Source organism: Phascolarctos cinereus, unplaced genomic scaffold (assembly GCF_003287225.1).
Source record: "Phascolarctos cinereus isolate Bilbo 61053 unplaced genomic scaffold, phaCin_HiC Scaffold_726;HRSCAF=1367, whole genome shotgun sequence".
Lineage (NCBI taxonomy): Eukaryota > Metazoa > Chordata > Mammalia > Diprotodontia > Phascolarctidae > Phascolarctos > Phascolarctos cinereus.
In genome coordinates, this window is record NW_027556098.1 from 87472626 (window position 1) to 87490815 (window position 18190).

The window sequence follows — 18190 nt, forward strand, 5'->3', positions numbered from 1 at the left end:
AGTCAAGAGATCTAGGTTCTAATTCTGCTCCTGGTTCCACCACCAGTTAGTTTACTGTGTGATCTTAGACAAGTCAGTTCAAGTACATGGGCCTTGGAGTGGTCTTTTATAAATGGGGGTTAAGGTGGAGGGTGGGGTGTCAGTCAACAAGAATTGATTAAAAATCCACCATGTGCCAAGTATTGTGCTGGGGGCTGGGGAATATAATGACAAAAGTGCAATACTCCCGGTCCTCCAGGAACTTACATGCATATATCTGGTGAAGTACAAAGCACATGTGGACCAGACACAGTCTACCAGTAGTTGGAGGCTGTTGATGGTTGCTGGCCAGCAGAGCTATTTATCCCTTCTTGATTGGCCCACATGCTTTAAAGTGTTGGAAAATTTGGACTTCTCATCAGCATCCTAGCAGTGTCCCTAGGACAGAGGTGACTGGTAGCAATGTCTGCATCAGGCATCAAAGACAGACTAGATGCATTGAGAAAAGGCAGTTTCAGAACTCTACAAGTCCCGCAGAAAGCTTCCCCATACCTATAGGCAGCTGAGTGGTACAGTGGATAGAGTAACAGGCCTGGAAGACCTGAGTTCAAATCCAGCCTCAGACACTTATTAGCTGTGTGACCCTGGGCAAGTCACTTAACCCTCTTTGCCTCAGTTTTGTCATCTGTAAAATGAGATAGAGAAGGAAATGGCAAACTGCTCCAGTATCTTTACCAAGAAAACCCCAAAGAGGGTCACAAAGAGTGAGATACAACTGAACAACAATAATTTCTGGGGAACTTCATAAGTAGACAATTCACAGTTCCTGGAACTGAGGAATGCCCTATGAAGTGGGGAAAAAGGACTTCCAGGAACTGTGAATGATCTACTTCTGCTGTATGTGCTCTAAGTATGAGCCCACTTTCCCCTGGCCTCTGAATGTACTTGCTGGAGGAGTATGTCTCAGACTTTTAGAAGAAATTTTATATCAACTATTCTTACAATAACACCTTAGTAAACACTGGTTTCTAGGAGTTAATTACATCTGGCTGGATAATTGATATCAACTGATTATCACTGGCAGAATTACACTAGATGGGGCTTGTTAGTTTTACTATTAGAAAGGCCTTCACCCCCCTCCAAGGGTTACCCCTAGAACCCTGAGGGTAGAAGCAGGCACCTTTGGGGGCCTGACAGAGCCTACAGTACACGTATCACATATAAATTTGCCTCTTTGAAACTACTCCTGCTACCTAGGTGTCTTTCTTACTGAAGTCTAGGATTGTTTTCATAGAAAAAAAATGAGACCCCCCAAAAAGGAAGTGATTTGCCCAAGGTCACACTGCTAGTCATGGCTAGTGTCTGCGCTAGTTCTTCTTGACTCCAAATCCACCAATTTTTCACTATATATGATCAGTGCCACACAAGCAATATTTTAAAAGATTTTTTTTGCATGTATTTGCTTGAAAAACACATGACTTTAATGCTTTGTCATCTACTTTAACTCTGGAGAGAGACAGAAAAAGAGAGAAAGGAGAGGGAGAGAGGAGGAGGAGAAGAAGAAGGAGAAGAAGGAGGAAGAAGAAGAGAAGGAGAAAGATTTTGATCTGAACCCTAGTTCAGGAACTGCCTCCATTAATGCATCTTGCTAACTCCTCTGTAACTTAATCTTAGAGATTTGCAGGGGTCACTAGTGACTTGACTATAGTTAGGCAGCTAGTATTGTTCGAAACAGGACTTGAACCCAGGTCTTCCTTATTCCAAGGCTGACCCTTAATCTACTCTGCCAAAACAGATACCTCTTTCATTGCATAAACATAAGAAAGAAAAGGTTTAGTAACCATTAAGACCTTTATCTGGGCTAGAATTTGCCAGCGCTGAGTTACTGTGGTACACTCTACATGGGGTAGACCCATTAAACACGAAGAGCCTTTCAGCTCCCAAGAATGCTCTGCCATGATGCCTTTTTTTTAGGAAAAAGTAGCCAAGGTATGCTGGTAAATGTTTAACAACAGTCTCTCGGTGGGGGTGGGGAATGTATGTCTGTATGAATATATATATGTATACACACACAAACACTTTTTTTCTCCACTACTTTTTAAAGTGTAGATAATCAACAAAACAATTAATCAAGTCCTGATTTATAGTTTGCTGATTTCTGAGGTCTTAATGCTCACATTGAAAATTTAACAGTCAGCTCTTCTGAGCCATTATGAGCTGGCTCCAGTATACTGCTGTTTAAAGCTCTTGTTCATGCTCACTAATATTCCATTTACCTTTTCTTAATCTCCCATTATTCATTTCTTTTTCTCCTCCAAGGGCAATGTTTACATGTACTATAAACTGCACAACTTCTATCAGAACTATCGCCGATACATTATTTCCAGAAATAATCGCCAGCTTTTGGGAGAAGATAATACGGTAAAAATCATTAACTTAACTCTCAGGTGCTTTTATTCTGTTGGTCTTTAAATCTGAGGAAGCAGAAGGAAATTCTGTGGTTACTTAGAGATGGTTATTTCCATGAGAACAGATCATAATAGGACCATAGATTTAGAGATTATTGACTCTCTTCCCCCTCTTTTTGCAGATGAAGAAACTGAGGCCTAGAGAGTTTAAGAAACTTCCAGAAGGTCACTCAGCTAGAAAGCATCTAAGGTGGAATTTGAATCTAGGTTTTCCTGACTCTGAGTCCAACAGCTAATTGGCCAGACTATGACACAACAGCTAAGATGTAAAGATGTAGCCACATGGGCAGTAAGTTGAGTGCATGGGGCAGCTAGGAGTCATAGTGGATAGAGCACTGGTCCTGGAGTCAGGAGGACCTGAGTTCAAATCCAGCCTCAGACACTTACTAGTGTATGACCCTGGGCAAGTCAGTTAACCCTGAGAAAGGAAGGAAGGAAGGAAGGAAGGAAAGAAGAAAGAAAGAAAGAAAGAAAGAAAGAAAGAAAGAAAGAAAGAAAGAAAGAAAGAAAGAAAGAAAGAAAGAAAGAAAGAAAGAAAGAAAGAAAGAAAGAAAGAAGGGAGGAAGGGAGGGAGGGAAGGAAGGAAGAAAGAAAGAAAGTTAGTTGAGTGCAGCAAATTGAGGCAACATTTGTGGAGGAGCTCAGGCTCCTGATATAATCTTGGTATTATACTCTACAGCCTAACCCTGAATGATACGTCCATTCACTCTTACCTCCATACTCTTAATCTACTGTCTCTGCTTCCCATATAAGCAGAGCTTTCCCTGTCTCTCCCTTAAAATCATCCTGTATCCCTTGTTACTATTTTTGACTTGTTGCCTATTATTTTAGCACCACCCCCTCCCACACCCAGGGAAAATTTCTAGCTCTGTCCATTCCTTGCTCCCCACCTATGGAGGCTTCAACTTTGGATGAGAACAGATGACTCATAGAAGATGTTGGAGACAATATTAAAAGGCAGCTGAACTCAGATGAAATACAATGGCCAATCTTGTATCTGGAGAAGAGATGTTGAGTATTCCTCCTAGAAGAGGGGTGGGAGGCAATGGGGGTAGATTTTTGCACATACTGTCCAACGTAGGGTACTTTGCCAGTTTTGCCTGACCGTGTTTTTTCTTTGCTCAATGGGCATGATAGATTGGGAAATGACTATGTAAATGTATGTAAAAAACAAAAGACACCAACAAAACATTTTTAAAAGATAGTAAGGAGGACAAGGAGCTATCTGGAGGACCTATCTAGTGATAACCCCAGCATCATTAATCTCTGGGGAGTCAGAATCTAGACTTGAAATATCCCTAAGAGTTTCCAATTGGCGGCAGCTAGGTGGCACAGTGCATAGAGCACTGGCCCTGGATTCAGGAGGACCTGAGTTCAAATGTGACCTCAGACACATAACACTTACTAGATGTGTGACCCTGGGCAAGTCACTTAACCCCATTGCCTAGCCCCCCCCAAAAATTTTTTTTAAAGTTTTCAATTGGATAGCTTCCTCTACCTAGTAGAGGAGTTAGACATATTGATTGGTTGTGATAGGAAGTGATTTGTTGATCAGGATTTCCCTGAGAGGCTGTAATCAAATCAAGTTCCATTCATCACTACTCCCTTCTCCTCCAAATGATATCAGATACTCTGTCCTCTGAATTCTCAGTGCCAAGGTACTTGGTATAAATGAGATTTTATTTAAAATCAGCAAGTCAAGAAATCAGATAGCCTTCTAGAGTTGGGTGGGTAAGATGAATGGATAAAGGAAATGTTCACCTTAGACTTTAGTCCCATTGTCCTTTGTCAGACCACATCTAGCCTACTGTGCTGAATTGTGGGCACCCCATTTTAGGAAGAATTCTGGCTCTCTGTGAACCCCATTTGGGGTTTTCTTGGCAAAGATACTAGAGTGGTTTGCCATTGCCTTCTCCAGCTCATTTGACAGATGAGGAAACTCAGGCAGACATGGTGAAGTGCTTTGCCCAGGGTCACACAGCTAGTAAACATCTGAAGCCAGATTTGAACTCAGGAAGATGAGTCTTCCTGATTCCAGGCCCAGCATTCTGTGCACTGTGGCACCACCTATCTGTCCTCCAGGGAACATATTGGAAACTAAAGGAATATATTAGATAAAGAGTCAGCTCCTGAGCCAGGAAGACCTGGGATCATTCAAGGTCTGCCTCTGACACACTGCCACGTTGTGATCTCTGGCAAGTCACGATCACCTCCTGATAGCTCAGGCAATTATCTAAGACTATACAGTGAAGAAAAGTTGCTAATTTGCATTTGCAAAGAGAGTTTTTCCATTGAGAGCTCCTGACACCAGTGAAATCACAGGTCCAGAAAAACAGCAATGACCAAAGGACAAGCTGGAGTGGGTTCAGAGGCACATGACGAGGTTGATGAGGAGACTCAAAACAATGCCACAGAAGGATTGGTTGAAGGAAGGGGAACTGTTTAGAAAAGAGAAAAGTGAGTGGGAGTCTTGTAATCTGCAGGAACCTGAAGGACTGTCATGGAGAAGATCACACGTGCTCTGCTTGGTTCCAGGTGGCAGGAGCAATGGATAGAAATTGCAAAGATAGATTTCGCAGAAGTTTCACATGAGGTCTTCCTTAAAGCTTCCCTCTGAGATCATCTCCAGTCTATCTGTTATATGTCTTGTTTGCATCTCATTGTTTGCATGCTGTTGCCCTTCTTTATATCCCCAAAGCTTAGACAGAGCCTTGAACATAGTAGGCACTTAATGATTCTTGACTTGACTTGATTTGACTTGATCTGACAAGATTGAGAATGATGAGAGCTGTCCAAAAGTGTGAGGTAATCCCTCAAGATTTGTTGGGTTTCCTGTCACTGGAGGTCTTCATTTAGAAGTTGGATGACTATTTATGAGAAATATGGTAGAAGGAATTCCTACTGAGGTAAGGGTAAGACTAGAAAATTTCTGGAGTCCCTTCCAATTCTACATCTGGGCAATGGAACTCTCTCTGTTCTAGAACATGGCAGATCCTAGCCCCAGTGTGGGCCTGGCAAGAATAATACAGAAAGTAAAGCCTTCTGGCTTTCTGGCTATCCACTGGCTAGGATTGTCCTAAAGAAAAATTGCTATTTTCATTTTTTGAGAATCTGTGGGTTGGGGCTGAATGAACTATGGATGGTTGGCCATGCAGTATGGAAAGTTTTCCTCCTTTGGAACAGTGGTGTGAACCTAGTCCAACTCTTTGGGTATGAACAATTGTACCTTCCTTCATGAACATCACAGGGCTTAGCGAATGAAAGGAGTGGTGGGTATCATTTCTGTTCATCAGATCTACCTCCTTATAATTCGACCCCTCAATGAAGCTTTAGAACTTCCTGACTTATATAAAGAAACCAATCTCCACTTCACTGCTAACATTAGCTCTGGAAAAATACATTTTTCTAAGAAGGCAGTCTTTTCAGACCTGGAGTAGAAAACTTCATAAGGCTTAAGCAATTTTGTCTGGCAACATGTGAATTGCTACATAAGGAAAACCTTTTTACATATTTTTTATATAGTCATATGAAAATGACCACCATTTTGTAGCATGTTTTTGGCACATTTTGCATTAATTGTCCCTCTCACTTTCTGCAAATGTACATCCTTCTTACAAAACATAAATTGTGGAACATTCCTTATAAACACTGAATAAGAAACTTTAGAAAAAACATCACCTTCCTTGCTCTCTGTTCTGCTAATTTTCCCTCTTCCAACAACCCAAGTAATCAGACAAAAGGCATTCCTCATTTTTGTGTCATCTTGAATTTAGGATGTTGAGAACTGTGCTCCATTCCAGAGGGCTTCCAATGATAGGCCCATTGCTCCTTGTGGCGCCATTGCCAACAGCATGTTCAATGGTAGGTGTCTTCTGTCGTCCTTTGGGTTTATCCACTTCAGTGGATCCAATCAGTTAAAATGTCCAGATCACTACCTCTGCAGCCAAATTTCACTTTTTAAAATCTACATCTCCAGAATACATTCTGCCTCACTTGGCATGCCATCCTGTGCATAGTAATGAATAGTTGTTGAATTGACTTTATTTGAATTCCTACCCTGGACACTGGATTATAGTACTCAGGTCGCATATAAGTAGACATAGACATAAAATGAAAGTTGGAAGAGGCCTTACAGATCATCTGACTTAACCACCCTTACAAATGAGTGCCCAGATTTAGATTTCTTCCTACAATACCCCCCTGCTTCCAAAGATTCATAAAGAGGAGTCGCTGAAGTTGAACCAAGCACAATTGGAGTATTCACTGGAAGAATAATCAGTCCTGATTGCTTTTGATAGTCATATGAGTATTAAAATCTTACTAAACTTTGCTCTTTTCCCAATTCAGTCAAACTTAGAAAAGAATGATTAAGAACCAATTATCTAGCTTGTGACCCTGAGCAAGTCACTTAACCCTGATTGCCTCACCCCCAAAAAAACCCCAACAAGAACCAATTATATAAAAGGCACTGTGTATACAAAGAGAGATAGAACACAGACCAAGGAGTAATTGGAGTGGGGAGACTGGTCTGCCAATGACTATTAAACAAGGAGGAGTAAGATACATGCTAAGGAGAGGTTTAAGCAAAATACTGTGAGAAATCTCTGTCACCTTAAGGAGATCATAGGGTTAGGGAAAGATTCATGAAAGAGAATGTGAGTTAGGCATTGAAGGAAGGAAGGTACATCAACAGAGAGGGAATCATAATGATCTGAACATAAAAAAAGTTTAATAAGCATCTATTTAAATAGATTGTTTAATTGGGGGCTGGAAGAGGGGAAGGGGAGGAAAGGAGAATCTATGATGGGTCTGGGTGACAATATGAACCAAAATAAGAGGACTGGAGAGGGAACAACAAAAAAGGACGTTGGACGGGGGTCCAGTGAGTCTGGCACATAAAATAGTGATTAGGAGCTGGTTAGTAGATTTTTGTGTCACTTCTGGTTTTAGAAAGTAATAGGAATTTTGTACCAATACCAACCACCCATAATAGTTATAGGATGTACACAAAAGGGAAAAAAAAAGTAATTGAGTAATTATCAGTAGTAGGGCTAGATAATGGACTTTTAGCTAGGGGTTGGCCATCTCCAAGTGCAGCTATACATGCCAAAAGCCTCGCTATGTGTATGTTACAGTACCAGAGAATTTACCACTGCATGTGATGAAGTTTCTTTGGATTTACCTACAGACACTATTCTTCTGTCATACTACCCTAACTCATCTACAGGAATCAACGTCCCACTACTCAGCAGTGAGATTACGTGGTGGACCGATAAGCATGTCAAGTTTCAGAATCCCAAGTCCAGTAACCTTTCCAGTGCATTTGCAGGTAAGGCCCATTAACACTGGCGTTGTCATTTTATCTCACTTAAAAAGGGTAGTTGGGGGAAAACGTTCAGTCCTACTATACATGGCAATGAACAGTGTATGGTAGGAGCATGACTAGCAGCCTGTCACCATAAAGCAATATTTTAGGTAGGAAAGTAAGTAGGATAAACCACCATCTTTCAGATGCCTACTGTCCCCTTTTGTAGGATATTTTCTTCATAAATTCTGCACTGATTCTTCAGCTTGGGGATGGCTGGAATTCTTCATTCTTTCCTTCCACCTAGCCCTGCCCTTTGGATTTGTTATTCTGGTGAACTCCAGCTTGACCTGGCATGGCCTCTCTCTGGTTCACCCTTTATGATCATGACCTTTCCCCAGTTTTATTCTTACCTTTAGGTCACCATAGTCCAGGCCTCTACTGAACTCTTACATAGCTTCCTCACTGGTCTCCCTTCATTCAGTCTCTTCCATCCCATATCCATCTTCAATCTCTAATCCATCTTCCACACAGCCACCTGATTAAAAGCCCAAAAGTATAGTTCTGACCACGTCACTCCCCTGTTTATTGGCGCCCCATGTCCTTAGAATAAAATATAAATAAATATATTGTTTCATATTTAGCATCCTTCCCATTGAGACATTAAGCAAAAATGGCTTGTTATTTTCTCTCTAATTAGTCTCCTAGTTCCTACAGGGAACTCTGTAGTTTTCCTGGATGGGCTGTGATGCACAGCAGAGAAAACCAGTAGTTAACATGGCTGCTTATTGTCTTTGAAATACAGCATAGACAAACCTGGTCCTCAGAGGAAGTCGCTATTTTTCCTGTCCCCAGGATAGGAGGTTCTGGGGTACCCTGGGAAGACTATGGGGAAGAATGTTAAAGCAGTGGCAGCAAAAAGTCTGATCATTTCACCCACAGCAATGAGGATTCCCAAATCAAACCACTGTGGGGCAGAGAAGGATGCTGTATCAACCAAGTGAAGGTGGAGAAACATCCTTGTTTCCTTCCACGAAGGAAACCTCTCTAATTAAGAAGAAGAGTTTCAGGAGTGGAAGTGGAAACATACAAAAACATGAGGAAGGTTAATCCAATTAGACTGAGCACATTTTTTTGTTAGCGCCAAATGTCCCATACTTGGAAAGAAAAGTTGGGTTTCTCTGGAGGAGAGAATGGTCCCATGTGCAAACCATGCGACTGAAAACTTCCCTCCTACTCGCATTAAGACTTATATATCCTGAATGTCATAGAGCAGGCTTTACAAGAATGGAAAGTCTGTTAAGTTATCGTTACTTAATAAAAACTGATTGGGAAAACTGGATAGCAGAATGACCAAAAAATAGATTGAGATCCAGCCAATTTTCCCATCCGTTTTTATTGAATAATGATGAAATTTCCCAATGTTTTAGTGTGATTTTTATCAAATACAAATCTCTTGTGTGTTTCAGGTTCTATTTCTGTATTCTATACTTTATTCCATCAATTTATTTCTCTATTTTCCCCCTAGTGCCCAAAAGCTTTTGCAATTATTGCCTTATAATACATTTAAAATACACTGGGCCCAACTTCCCTTCAGCTGTTCTTTTTCGTAACTATTCTGGATATTTTTGCCTGAGTACTTTTCCACATGAATTTTGTTAGGATTTAATTCTATTGAGTAACCTTCTGGTATTTTTATTGGAATTGCACTAAATATATGAATTAATGTAGAGAATCTTGTTTTCATTATGAGGCAGCAGGGTGGCTCAGTGGATAGAACCCTGGGCCTGGAGTCAAGGAAATTTGAGTTCAAATCCAGCCTCAAGCACTTATTAGCTATGTAATCCTGCACAAGTCACTTAACCTTTGTTGCCTTAATGCACTGGAGAAGGAAATAGTGAACCACTCTGGTATCTTTGCCAAGAAAACCCCACAGACAGTATTGATGTGCTATGGTCCCTGGGGTCATGAAGAGTTGGACATAACTGAACAACAACAACAAATTTTCATGATGCTAGTTCCACCTAATCACATACAAAAGAATATCCCTCCATTTGTTCAGTTCTTGATCTCTGTCAAAATAATTTTACAATTATGTTAACATATACTTCTTGTATATCTAGATAGACTAATGTCCTAATGTTTGATATATTTTTGTTGTTATTGTCAATGACATTATAAGTTTCTCTTGATTTTTCTTGGTGATGTATAAAAATGATTTTCTCATTTTGAATTTTATGAACATAGGTTCTCTTCTATTTTTAATTGGAGTTGCTCATTGACCATCAATTTTATTGGTGTTTTCAAATGATCAACTTTTAGTTTTATTTATCATTTTGATTGTTTTCTTCTTTTCCTTTATTTTAATCTGAACTCTTATTTTGGCTAATTCTCTCTTTTTCTGTTGGTGTATTGCTTTTCCTCCTTTTCTACATTTTCAAAATGCAGACTTCATTGGTTTTCTATTTTGCTTTCTTTTTGATATAGGTATTCAGATCAATACATTTGTCCCTGCCTTGGCTGCATCCTACAGATTTTATATGAAATATATATATTATTATTGTCTTTGATATGATCTATTATTTTCCATTTTTTTCACCTATGGATTGTTCAATAAATAGTCTTTTAGCATTAGCTTGGATTTACATATTTTGTTCCTAGTATTTACTACTAGCTTCATTGTATTATTAGTCAGGAATGTGGTGCAGAGGATTTCTCTTCTTCTATATATATATTCATACCTTCTTTGCAATCCAGACAGTGGTGTGCTGATAAATGTTTTTACAACCAGCTCTCTGAGGAAAAAAAAAAGTCCACCCAACACACTTTTAAGTTTGATCTACATGAACATTTTCTCCATCACTTTCTTAAGTCTAGATAATCCACAAAACAATAAATCAAGCCCTGATTTGTAGTGTTTGCCTATTTCTGAGGAGTAAATACTCACACTAAAAATTTAACAATCAACTCTCAAGAGCCAGTTCAAGCCGGCTCCAGCCCACCCCTGAAGCCAGATCAACCTTTGTGCATGTTGCATATATGTTTTTGGAAAATGTGAATCTTTTTACTTGATTTATCATTATCACAGTGGAGCACTAAAATTCTCCATGATTATTAATTTTATAACCTATTTCCTTTTGTAGAGGACAGATAGCTAACATTTTGGCTGCCAGAATCCCAATCCAAAAAGATCTCAACAGATTAGGATGATGGAATACATTGAATAAGATATTATTTAATAAAGATGAATTCCAAATTCCCCTCTTGGACCCTAAACCCTGGTCTGAATAGTCATACGCTCAGATTCAATGTTCACTCATTCAGTAAGTATTCATTAAATTTAGAGTGGGCAGCTAGGGGGCACAATGGATAGAGCACTGGGCCTGAAATCAGGAAGACCTGAGTTCAAATCTGGCCTGAGACGTTCGCTAGCTGTGTGAACTTGGACAGATCACTTCCCCACTCACCTCAGTTTCCTCATCCGTATAATGAGCTGGGGAAGGAAATGGCAAACCACGCCAGTATCTTTGCCAAGAAAACCCCAAACGAGGTCATGAAGAGTCAGACACAACAGAAATGGCCCAACAACAAGAACGCATTCTTCACCTTTATATACTCTACAACCCAGTCCAGCTGACCTCTCGCTGTTCCTCATACACGTCTCATTTCCCATTTCCTTGTCTTTGCCCTGGCTGTGCCTGATACTTGGCGTGCACTCCCTCCTCGTTTCTGTCTCTTATAATCTCTAATTTCCTTCCAAGTCTACCACAAGTACCACCTTCCACATGAAGCCTTAGTGGATTCCTCCCAGCTGCTAGATCTCTCCCCTACGCATAAGTTCCCTGGTATTTATTTTTACTGTCCTCTTCTATGTCCTTTTGTCTCCCCCAATAGAACGTGAACTCCTTCAGGGCAGCGACTGTTTCGTTGTCTCTGCAGTGCCTAGTACAGGACCTAGAACACAAGCAAGGGCGGAATAAATGCATGTTGATTGATTATATTAACTTTTGTCTCTCCCCACCAGCAAACACAGTGCTCTGCTCACATAGGTACAGTAGAAGCTTTTTTTTTTTAAGAGATTTTATCTCCCTAACTTGCCCAGACTGGAAGTACAGTGGGCAAAGCCCAGTCGTGGCCCAGTCCTGAAAGCTTCAATGTGCTCTGTTTTACTGACCTGGATCAACTCACACCTCCCTGGGCAGCCCAGTGGCCTTCCACTCTCAGAGCCTCGCCATAGTCAAAATAATAATAATAACATTTACATAGCACTTACTGTGTGCCAGGCTCTTTACTGTTATTATCTCATTTGATCTTCCCAGCAACCTTGTGGGATAGGTGCTGTTGTTATCCCTATTTTACAGGTGAGGAAACTGAGGTCACACAGCCAGTAAGTGTCTGAGCTCAGATTTGAAGTCAAGTCTTCCTGACTGTAGGACCTGTATTTTATCTACTGTGTCACCTGGCAGCCTGTCTCCACTGAATCCCTTGGGTTCTTTCCACAGGAACTGCCAAGCCTCCTTACTGGAGGAAGCCTGTCTATCAGTTGGACCAAGAGAATCCAGAAAACAATGGTTTTCTCAACAATGACTTCATTGTCTGGATGCGGGTAGCAGCCCTTCCCACTTTCAAAAAGCTCTACAGGCGCATCCACAGAATCCAGCAGTTTGCCGATGGCCTCCCTGCCGGGAATTACAGCCTCGACATATCCTACAGTATCCTTTCTCCAGCTACTCCATTCAGAGGATGAGGGGAAAGCCTTTTAAAGGCATACTATCTAATTTTTAGGGGCGGCTAGAGGGCACAAAGGATGGAACACTGGGCATGGAGAAGGGAAGACTCATCTTCTTGAGTTCAAATCCAGCCTCTGACACTTGCTAATGGTATGACCCTGGGCGAGGTACTTAACCTTATTTGCCTCAGTTTCCTCACCTGTAAAATGATCTGGAGAAGGAAATGGCAAACTACTCCAGTATCTTTGCCAAGAAGACCCCAAATGGGGTCCTGAAAAGTCAGATAGGACTGAAAATGACTCAACAACAAATCTAATCTTTCTCTCTTTGAATGTCTAGTACAATGTGATGCACAGTATGGCGGTAGTGAAAAAAAATTTAATGAGATTTAATTTGTCCAAATTAAGTCAGTGGTTTAGGTACTGTTTAATGTTTTGGCTTCACAAAAATAGGGGGAGAAATGAGACAAACCTGTAACTCATCATTTAAGCGACCTGCTGTTGACCCCACTACATAGTTGTTTGGAAGATGCAAATTATTCTCCTCTCCCAACTCCCCCTACCTCACCCATGTAGTAGAATGTGCAGCAACTTCTATCTGTATTGCAGTGTTTTGGTACTTCAGAAGATCATAGCTTTAGAACAGAAAGGAACCTTAGAGGTCATCTAGCCTTACCCTACCCTCTAATTTTACAGATGAAGAAAGTGACAGAAATGTTACCCTGGTCAAGATAACACAGATAGTAAGTAACGAAGTCAAGATTGGAACTCAGGTCCAGTAACTCCATATTTGGTCTTCCATGTTCAGTGCTCTCTCCACTGCCCCACACTGCCTTTCCTAGGATCCATGATCTCATTGATGGGAATATTCCCTCCAGAGATATAGGTCATAATTCAGAGGTGAAAAGAATCTCAGAGTGCAGCTAGTTGTTAAAAGTAGAATTCTCTGCTCAGGCTTTCACCCTAATGAATGAGGCAAAACAGAATAAAGAGAATTAAAAGGAGTTTATTAAAAGTACATCAAGGTAGCAACACATCGATTGGCTGATATTGGAGATCAGCAGAGGATTCAAGATGGAACCAGTTTTTATTGATAACTTTTGTAATGAGATAAAGACAATTCAGATAGGTCCACATCAGTAGAAGAGAATGGGCCAATTCATCTCAGTTCCTCCTCAATAGTCTATGCATGATGTTTATCAGGTAGGGGTACAAACCACAGGTGGTTAGTTATCTGAAGAATAGCAAGGGATGCCTCCCCTAACAGAGCTTCCCCCAACAAGGATTCACAAGCAAGTCACTGAAAACAGTGGGTCACTGAGTCAGAATAACTTTCAGTATTGTAGAGCCCATATTAGAATAGGATTCCCCTACAACATTCCCTAAATCACAACTCTTCTCAGAAAGGAGGAAAGGAATAAACATTTATATGGTACCTACTATATACCAGGCGCTGTGCTGAGCACTTTATAAATATTATCTCATTTGCTCTTCAAAACAACCTTGGGAAATAGGTGCTATTATTATTCTCATTTTACAGTTGAGGAAACTGAAGCAAATGGAGATTTTTTTTTAAAGTGACTTGCCCAGGGTCACTCAGCTAGTAAGTATCTGAGGCTGGATTTGAACTCAAGTCTTCCTGACTCCAGGCCCATTGTACCACCTCGAGGTAATGACAGAGCCTAGGCAGTAAGTAGAAAGATCCCTAGATCCCTAGACAGTCTGAAGACTCTGCCACCTTGCAATGATGGGCAAGTCTGTTCACCTGTCTGGGCTTCCATCTCCCCTTCTATGACATGGGGATGAGAGGCAGCGTGGCTTAATGGATAGAGAACTGGCCTTGGGGACAGGAAGACCTGAGTTCAAGTCCTGGCCAAATCAATCTCTCACTGTTCCAGACAACTGTAGCTTTCCACACCAATGAAATCACATTAGTGACCAGTGGTTTAAAAAGAAAAATGGTGGCACTACCACCTACTTTTCAGCTTTGCTGAAGATGAGAGTCGTAGGTTGGTTTTTTGGGGGGGTTTCCATCTCCCTGGGGAAGTTGGAGACTGAGAAACACCCTATTACTACTCAGAGGAAAAGACATTCAACCTTTGAAAAGACCCTCATATCGCCATGCAAAGGCAAGCTGGAATTGGACAGCCTCCAGCAATGGCAGGAAAAAGGCTGCTGATGGGTAGAGGTGAGGCCCGAGGCTCCAGGGGTCAGGAGAATGCTGATCTAAAAGGAAAATGGGACTAGTTTCCCATCAAGCTTCCTGGTGCCTGAAATACCAGCTGCCAAGGGATTTGAGGCCTTTCAGGGCCTTGCTGGGAAATGCCTCTCTTCTGTTCCGTTGCTAAGAGATGCCATTGCTTGTTTATTATTTTGGTTTACAAAAGGCACCAGCTGTATAAAAACCTCAGGCCACATGTATAATCACAGTGATGTCATTGAATGCTAATGAGAGCAGACAGGACTTCAAACACTTTCTCCTCTGGGGAATTCTGGACTTTTAAAAACCTGAATCGAAGGAGCCCAAGTTCCCATGTTCCCACCAAAAAATGTTTTGCCATTCAATTCTTTTTTCTTTACTCCCTGGTGGATGACAGTACCAGGGGGTTCACTTCAGTCTAAGGGGATTCTTGTCAGCAGAGGGAAGTCACCTAGCCACCAGCTCCCAATTCATAAAACAAAAGGTGAATCCAAGCCTAAGGGCTATAGGGGTCACTTCGCTTTCCTTTGGTTTGGTTTGAAGAGAAAGAGAGAGAGAGAGAGAGAATCTCTCCTCACATAAATAAAGCTAATGGTTTATTTATATGATAAATAGAGCCTGCTAGCTTAGTTCATTGAGAGTTGGCCTCACTCTTAGAAGAGCTGAGTTCAAGTCACACGTCTGACACCACTGGCTATATTACCCTGGGCAAGTCATCTACTCCAGCTCTCTAAGATTGTGGGCAGCCAGGTGGTATAATGGATAAAGTTCCGGGCCTGGAGTTCAAAATCTGGCCTCAGATTCTTACTAGCTGTTTGACCCGATGCAAGTCACTTTATCCTGTTTGCCTCAGTTTCCTCATTTGTAAAATGAGCTGGAGAAGGAAATGGCAAACCACTCCAGTATCTTTGCCAAGAATACCCCAGATGGGGTCACAAAGAGTCAGACACAACTGAAAAACAACTTAGCAACTCAGATTATAAAGTGAAGAAAAGGTGATGACCTATACTGAGAGACTGGAAAGTTCCCTGTGACCAGTGAAATTGCAGTTCTAGCCTCTCTCTCTCTCTCTCTCTCTCTCTCTCTCTCTCTCTCTCTCTCTCTCTCTCTCTCTCTTTTTTTGCTGTTTTTCAGTCATGTCAGACTCTCCATGATGCCATTTGGGGTTTTCTTGGTAAAGATTGTAAAGAGTGGTTTGCCATTTCCTCCTCCAGGTCATTTTATAGATGAGGAAACTGAGGCAAACAGGATTAAATGACTTGCCCAGGGTCACACAGCAGTAAGTGTTTGAGGCCACATTTGAACTCAGGTCTTCCTGACTCCAGGCCTAGTGCTCTATCCTCTCTCTGTTGCAGTCTCCTCATCTGTGAAATGGAAATAATGATACCACCTACCTCACAGGGTTGTGATTATCAAGTGAGATTACACATGTGGAGCACTTTGTAAATCTTAAGGAACTATATAAAAGCTAGCTAGTCTTAGCTATTTGTATTATGTCACATCATCACATATTACATTTATTGCTTTATATTATATTGTATTATATCACATCATAAAATGTTATATAGTATAATGTAGATTAGTATAGTGGTGGTTGTTCTTTGTTTTTGAAGAGGACCAAAATGGCATCACTGTGCTAGAGTCTAGTTTCAGTGTGTCCGACTGTGGCTGATCAGAACAATACGAGCTCGGCATGTTCTACCACAGTTTGGGCACAGGTAGTCCATGTGAATGTTTGGGGTGGATTCTCTAAATTTGTGCATCCTGTGTTTCTTTTGAGCTATTTCAATTCTGCTTTGCTCATAGAGCATATATAGCATCTTCTCTGATGAGAGCACACCATGCTGGGCAGCCCTGTGCCAGTGTCCCCCATGTCAGATAATCAGTTCCAAAGTTCCTAAGAGAGACACCTTGAGAGTGTCATTGTAACACTTCTTCTGACCACCATGTGAACGCTTTCCCTATGTGAGTTCTCCACAATATGGTCTTTTTGGCAAGTGTGCGTTTTGCATTCAAACACCAAAGCCAGCCCATCAGAGTTGCGCTCTTTGATGTAGAGTTTGAATGCTTGGCAGTTTTGTTCAAGAAAGAACATCAGGGCAGCTAGGTGGCACAGTGGATAGAGCACCAGCCCTGGAGTCAGGAGGACCTGAGTTCAAATCCAGCCTCAGACACTTACTAACTAGCTGTGTGACCTTGGGCAAGTCACTTAACCCCCATTGCCCAAAACAACAACGAGAGAGACAGAGAGAGACAGAGAGAGAGAGAGAGACAGAGACAGAGAGAGAGAGAGACAGAGACAGAGAGAGATAGAGAGAGAGAAAGAAAGAAAGAAAGAAAGAAAGAAAGAAAGAAAGAAAGAAAGAAAGAAAGAAAGAAAGAAGGAAGGAAGGAAGGAAGGAAAGAGAGAGAGAAAGAAAGAAAGAGAACCTCAGTGGCTGGTATCTTCCAGGTAATCTTCAGAATCTTCCTAAGACAATTCAAATGGAAGAGGTTCAGTTTCCTGGCATGGCGCTGGAATACTGTATAGGCATACAACAATGAGGTTAGCACAACAGCTCTGTAGACCTTCAGTTTGGTAGTCAGTCTAATACCTCTTGTCTCCTACACTTTCCTTCAGAGCCTCCCAAACACTGAGCTAGCTCTGGCAATGTGTGCATCAACCTCATTATCAATGTGTACATCCCTGGAAAGTATACTGCCAAGGTAAGTGAACTTGGCCTAACAATCAACACCAAGAAAACACAGGTGCTCCATCAGCCACCACTTCATTATCCATACATGGAACCATTGGTTACAGCAAATGGTGAAATACTGAAACATATCCTTAACAAATCTTCTCAGACTTCCCTGTTACCGTATTCAAAGGAGAAAAGGGAGTGGTGCTTTCCACAGCGACGTGGAGTGGAGGGAAGAACTTCTTTCTGGGTGTTGCCTATACGGCCACAGGAGCGATGACATGGCTCGCTGCCTTTTCCCTGATGGCAGTCCACTTAAAACTGAAAAAGAAGAAGGCATCCTTCCAATGTTAAAACTGGCCAAGGTGAAAGAAAGATGGAAAGGAACAAGGCGGGGCATGTGTTCAGACCTTCTAACACCTGAGTCAAAACCATTGAAAAGGATTGCAGTGACTGAGTTGTTCTAACCAAAGTGCACAGGATTTAGTGCCCAAATTCTGTCCCACACACAGGGTGCCAAAGAGAAATAGAACTATATGAAATACATAATAATTATCTATATGCTTTCTAATTTGGGAATACAGATTAATCTTAAATAGCACACACCATAATTTCATTGAAAAAATATGAATAAGCAAGAATAAAAATGACTAAAATATGAATAAATCTTATTAATAAAGTACGTTTTAACACCTCTTTTTTTACTCAGTTCCACTGAGAAGTTCCTGTAGTAATGAGTTTGATTATTTATAAACCAAAACAATGGGTTATGGTCAAGTAGAATCAAACTTCTCCTGAGAGTTATGTTAAGTTGTGTGAGCTAGCCTCTTC

At 41.2% G+C, this 18190-nt stretch overlaps 1 protein-coding gene across 1 annotated transcript in view; it reads left to right on the top strand.

Annotated features, from left to right (window-relative positions):
• Positions 1–17981, top strand: part of LOC110217486 (cell cycle control protein 50C-like) — a 39134-nt gene extending 21153 nt beyond the window's left edge. Inside the window, exons 3-7 of the mRNA XM_020999899.2 lie at positions 2299–2400; positions 6221–6308; positions 7636–7776; positions 12255–12464; positions 17526–17981. Of these exons, the coding sequence (XP_020855558.1) occupies positions 2299–2400; positions 6221–6308; positions 7636–7776; positions 12255–12464; positions 17526–17713 (729 nt within the window). The 3' untranslated portion in view covers positions 17714–17981. The remainder of the gene's footprint in view (positions 1–2298; positions 2401–6220; positions 6309–7635; positions 7777–12254; positions 12465–17525) is intronic.
• Positions 17982–18190: the final 209 nt, after the last annotated feature.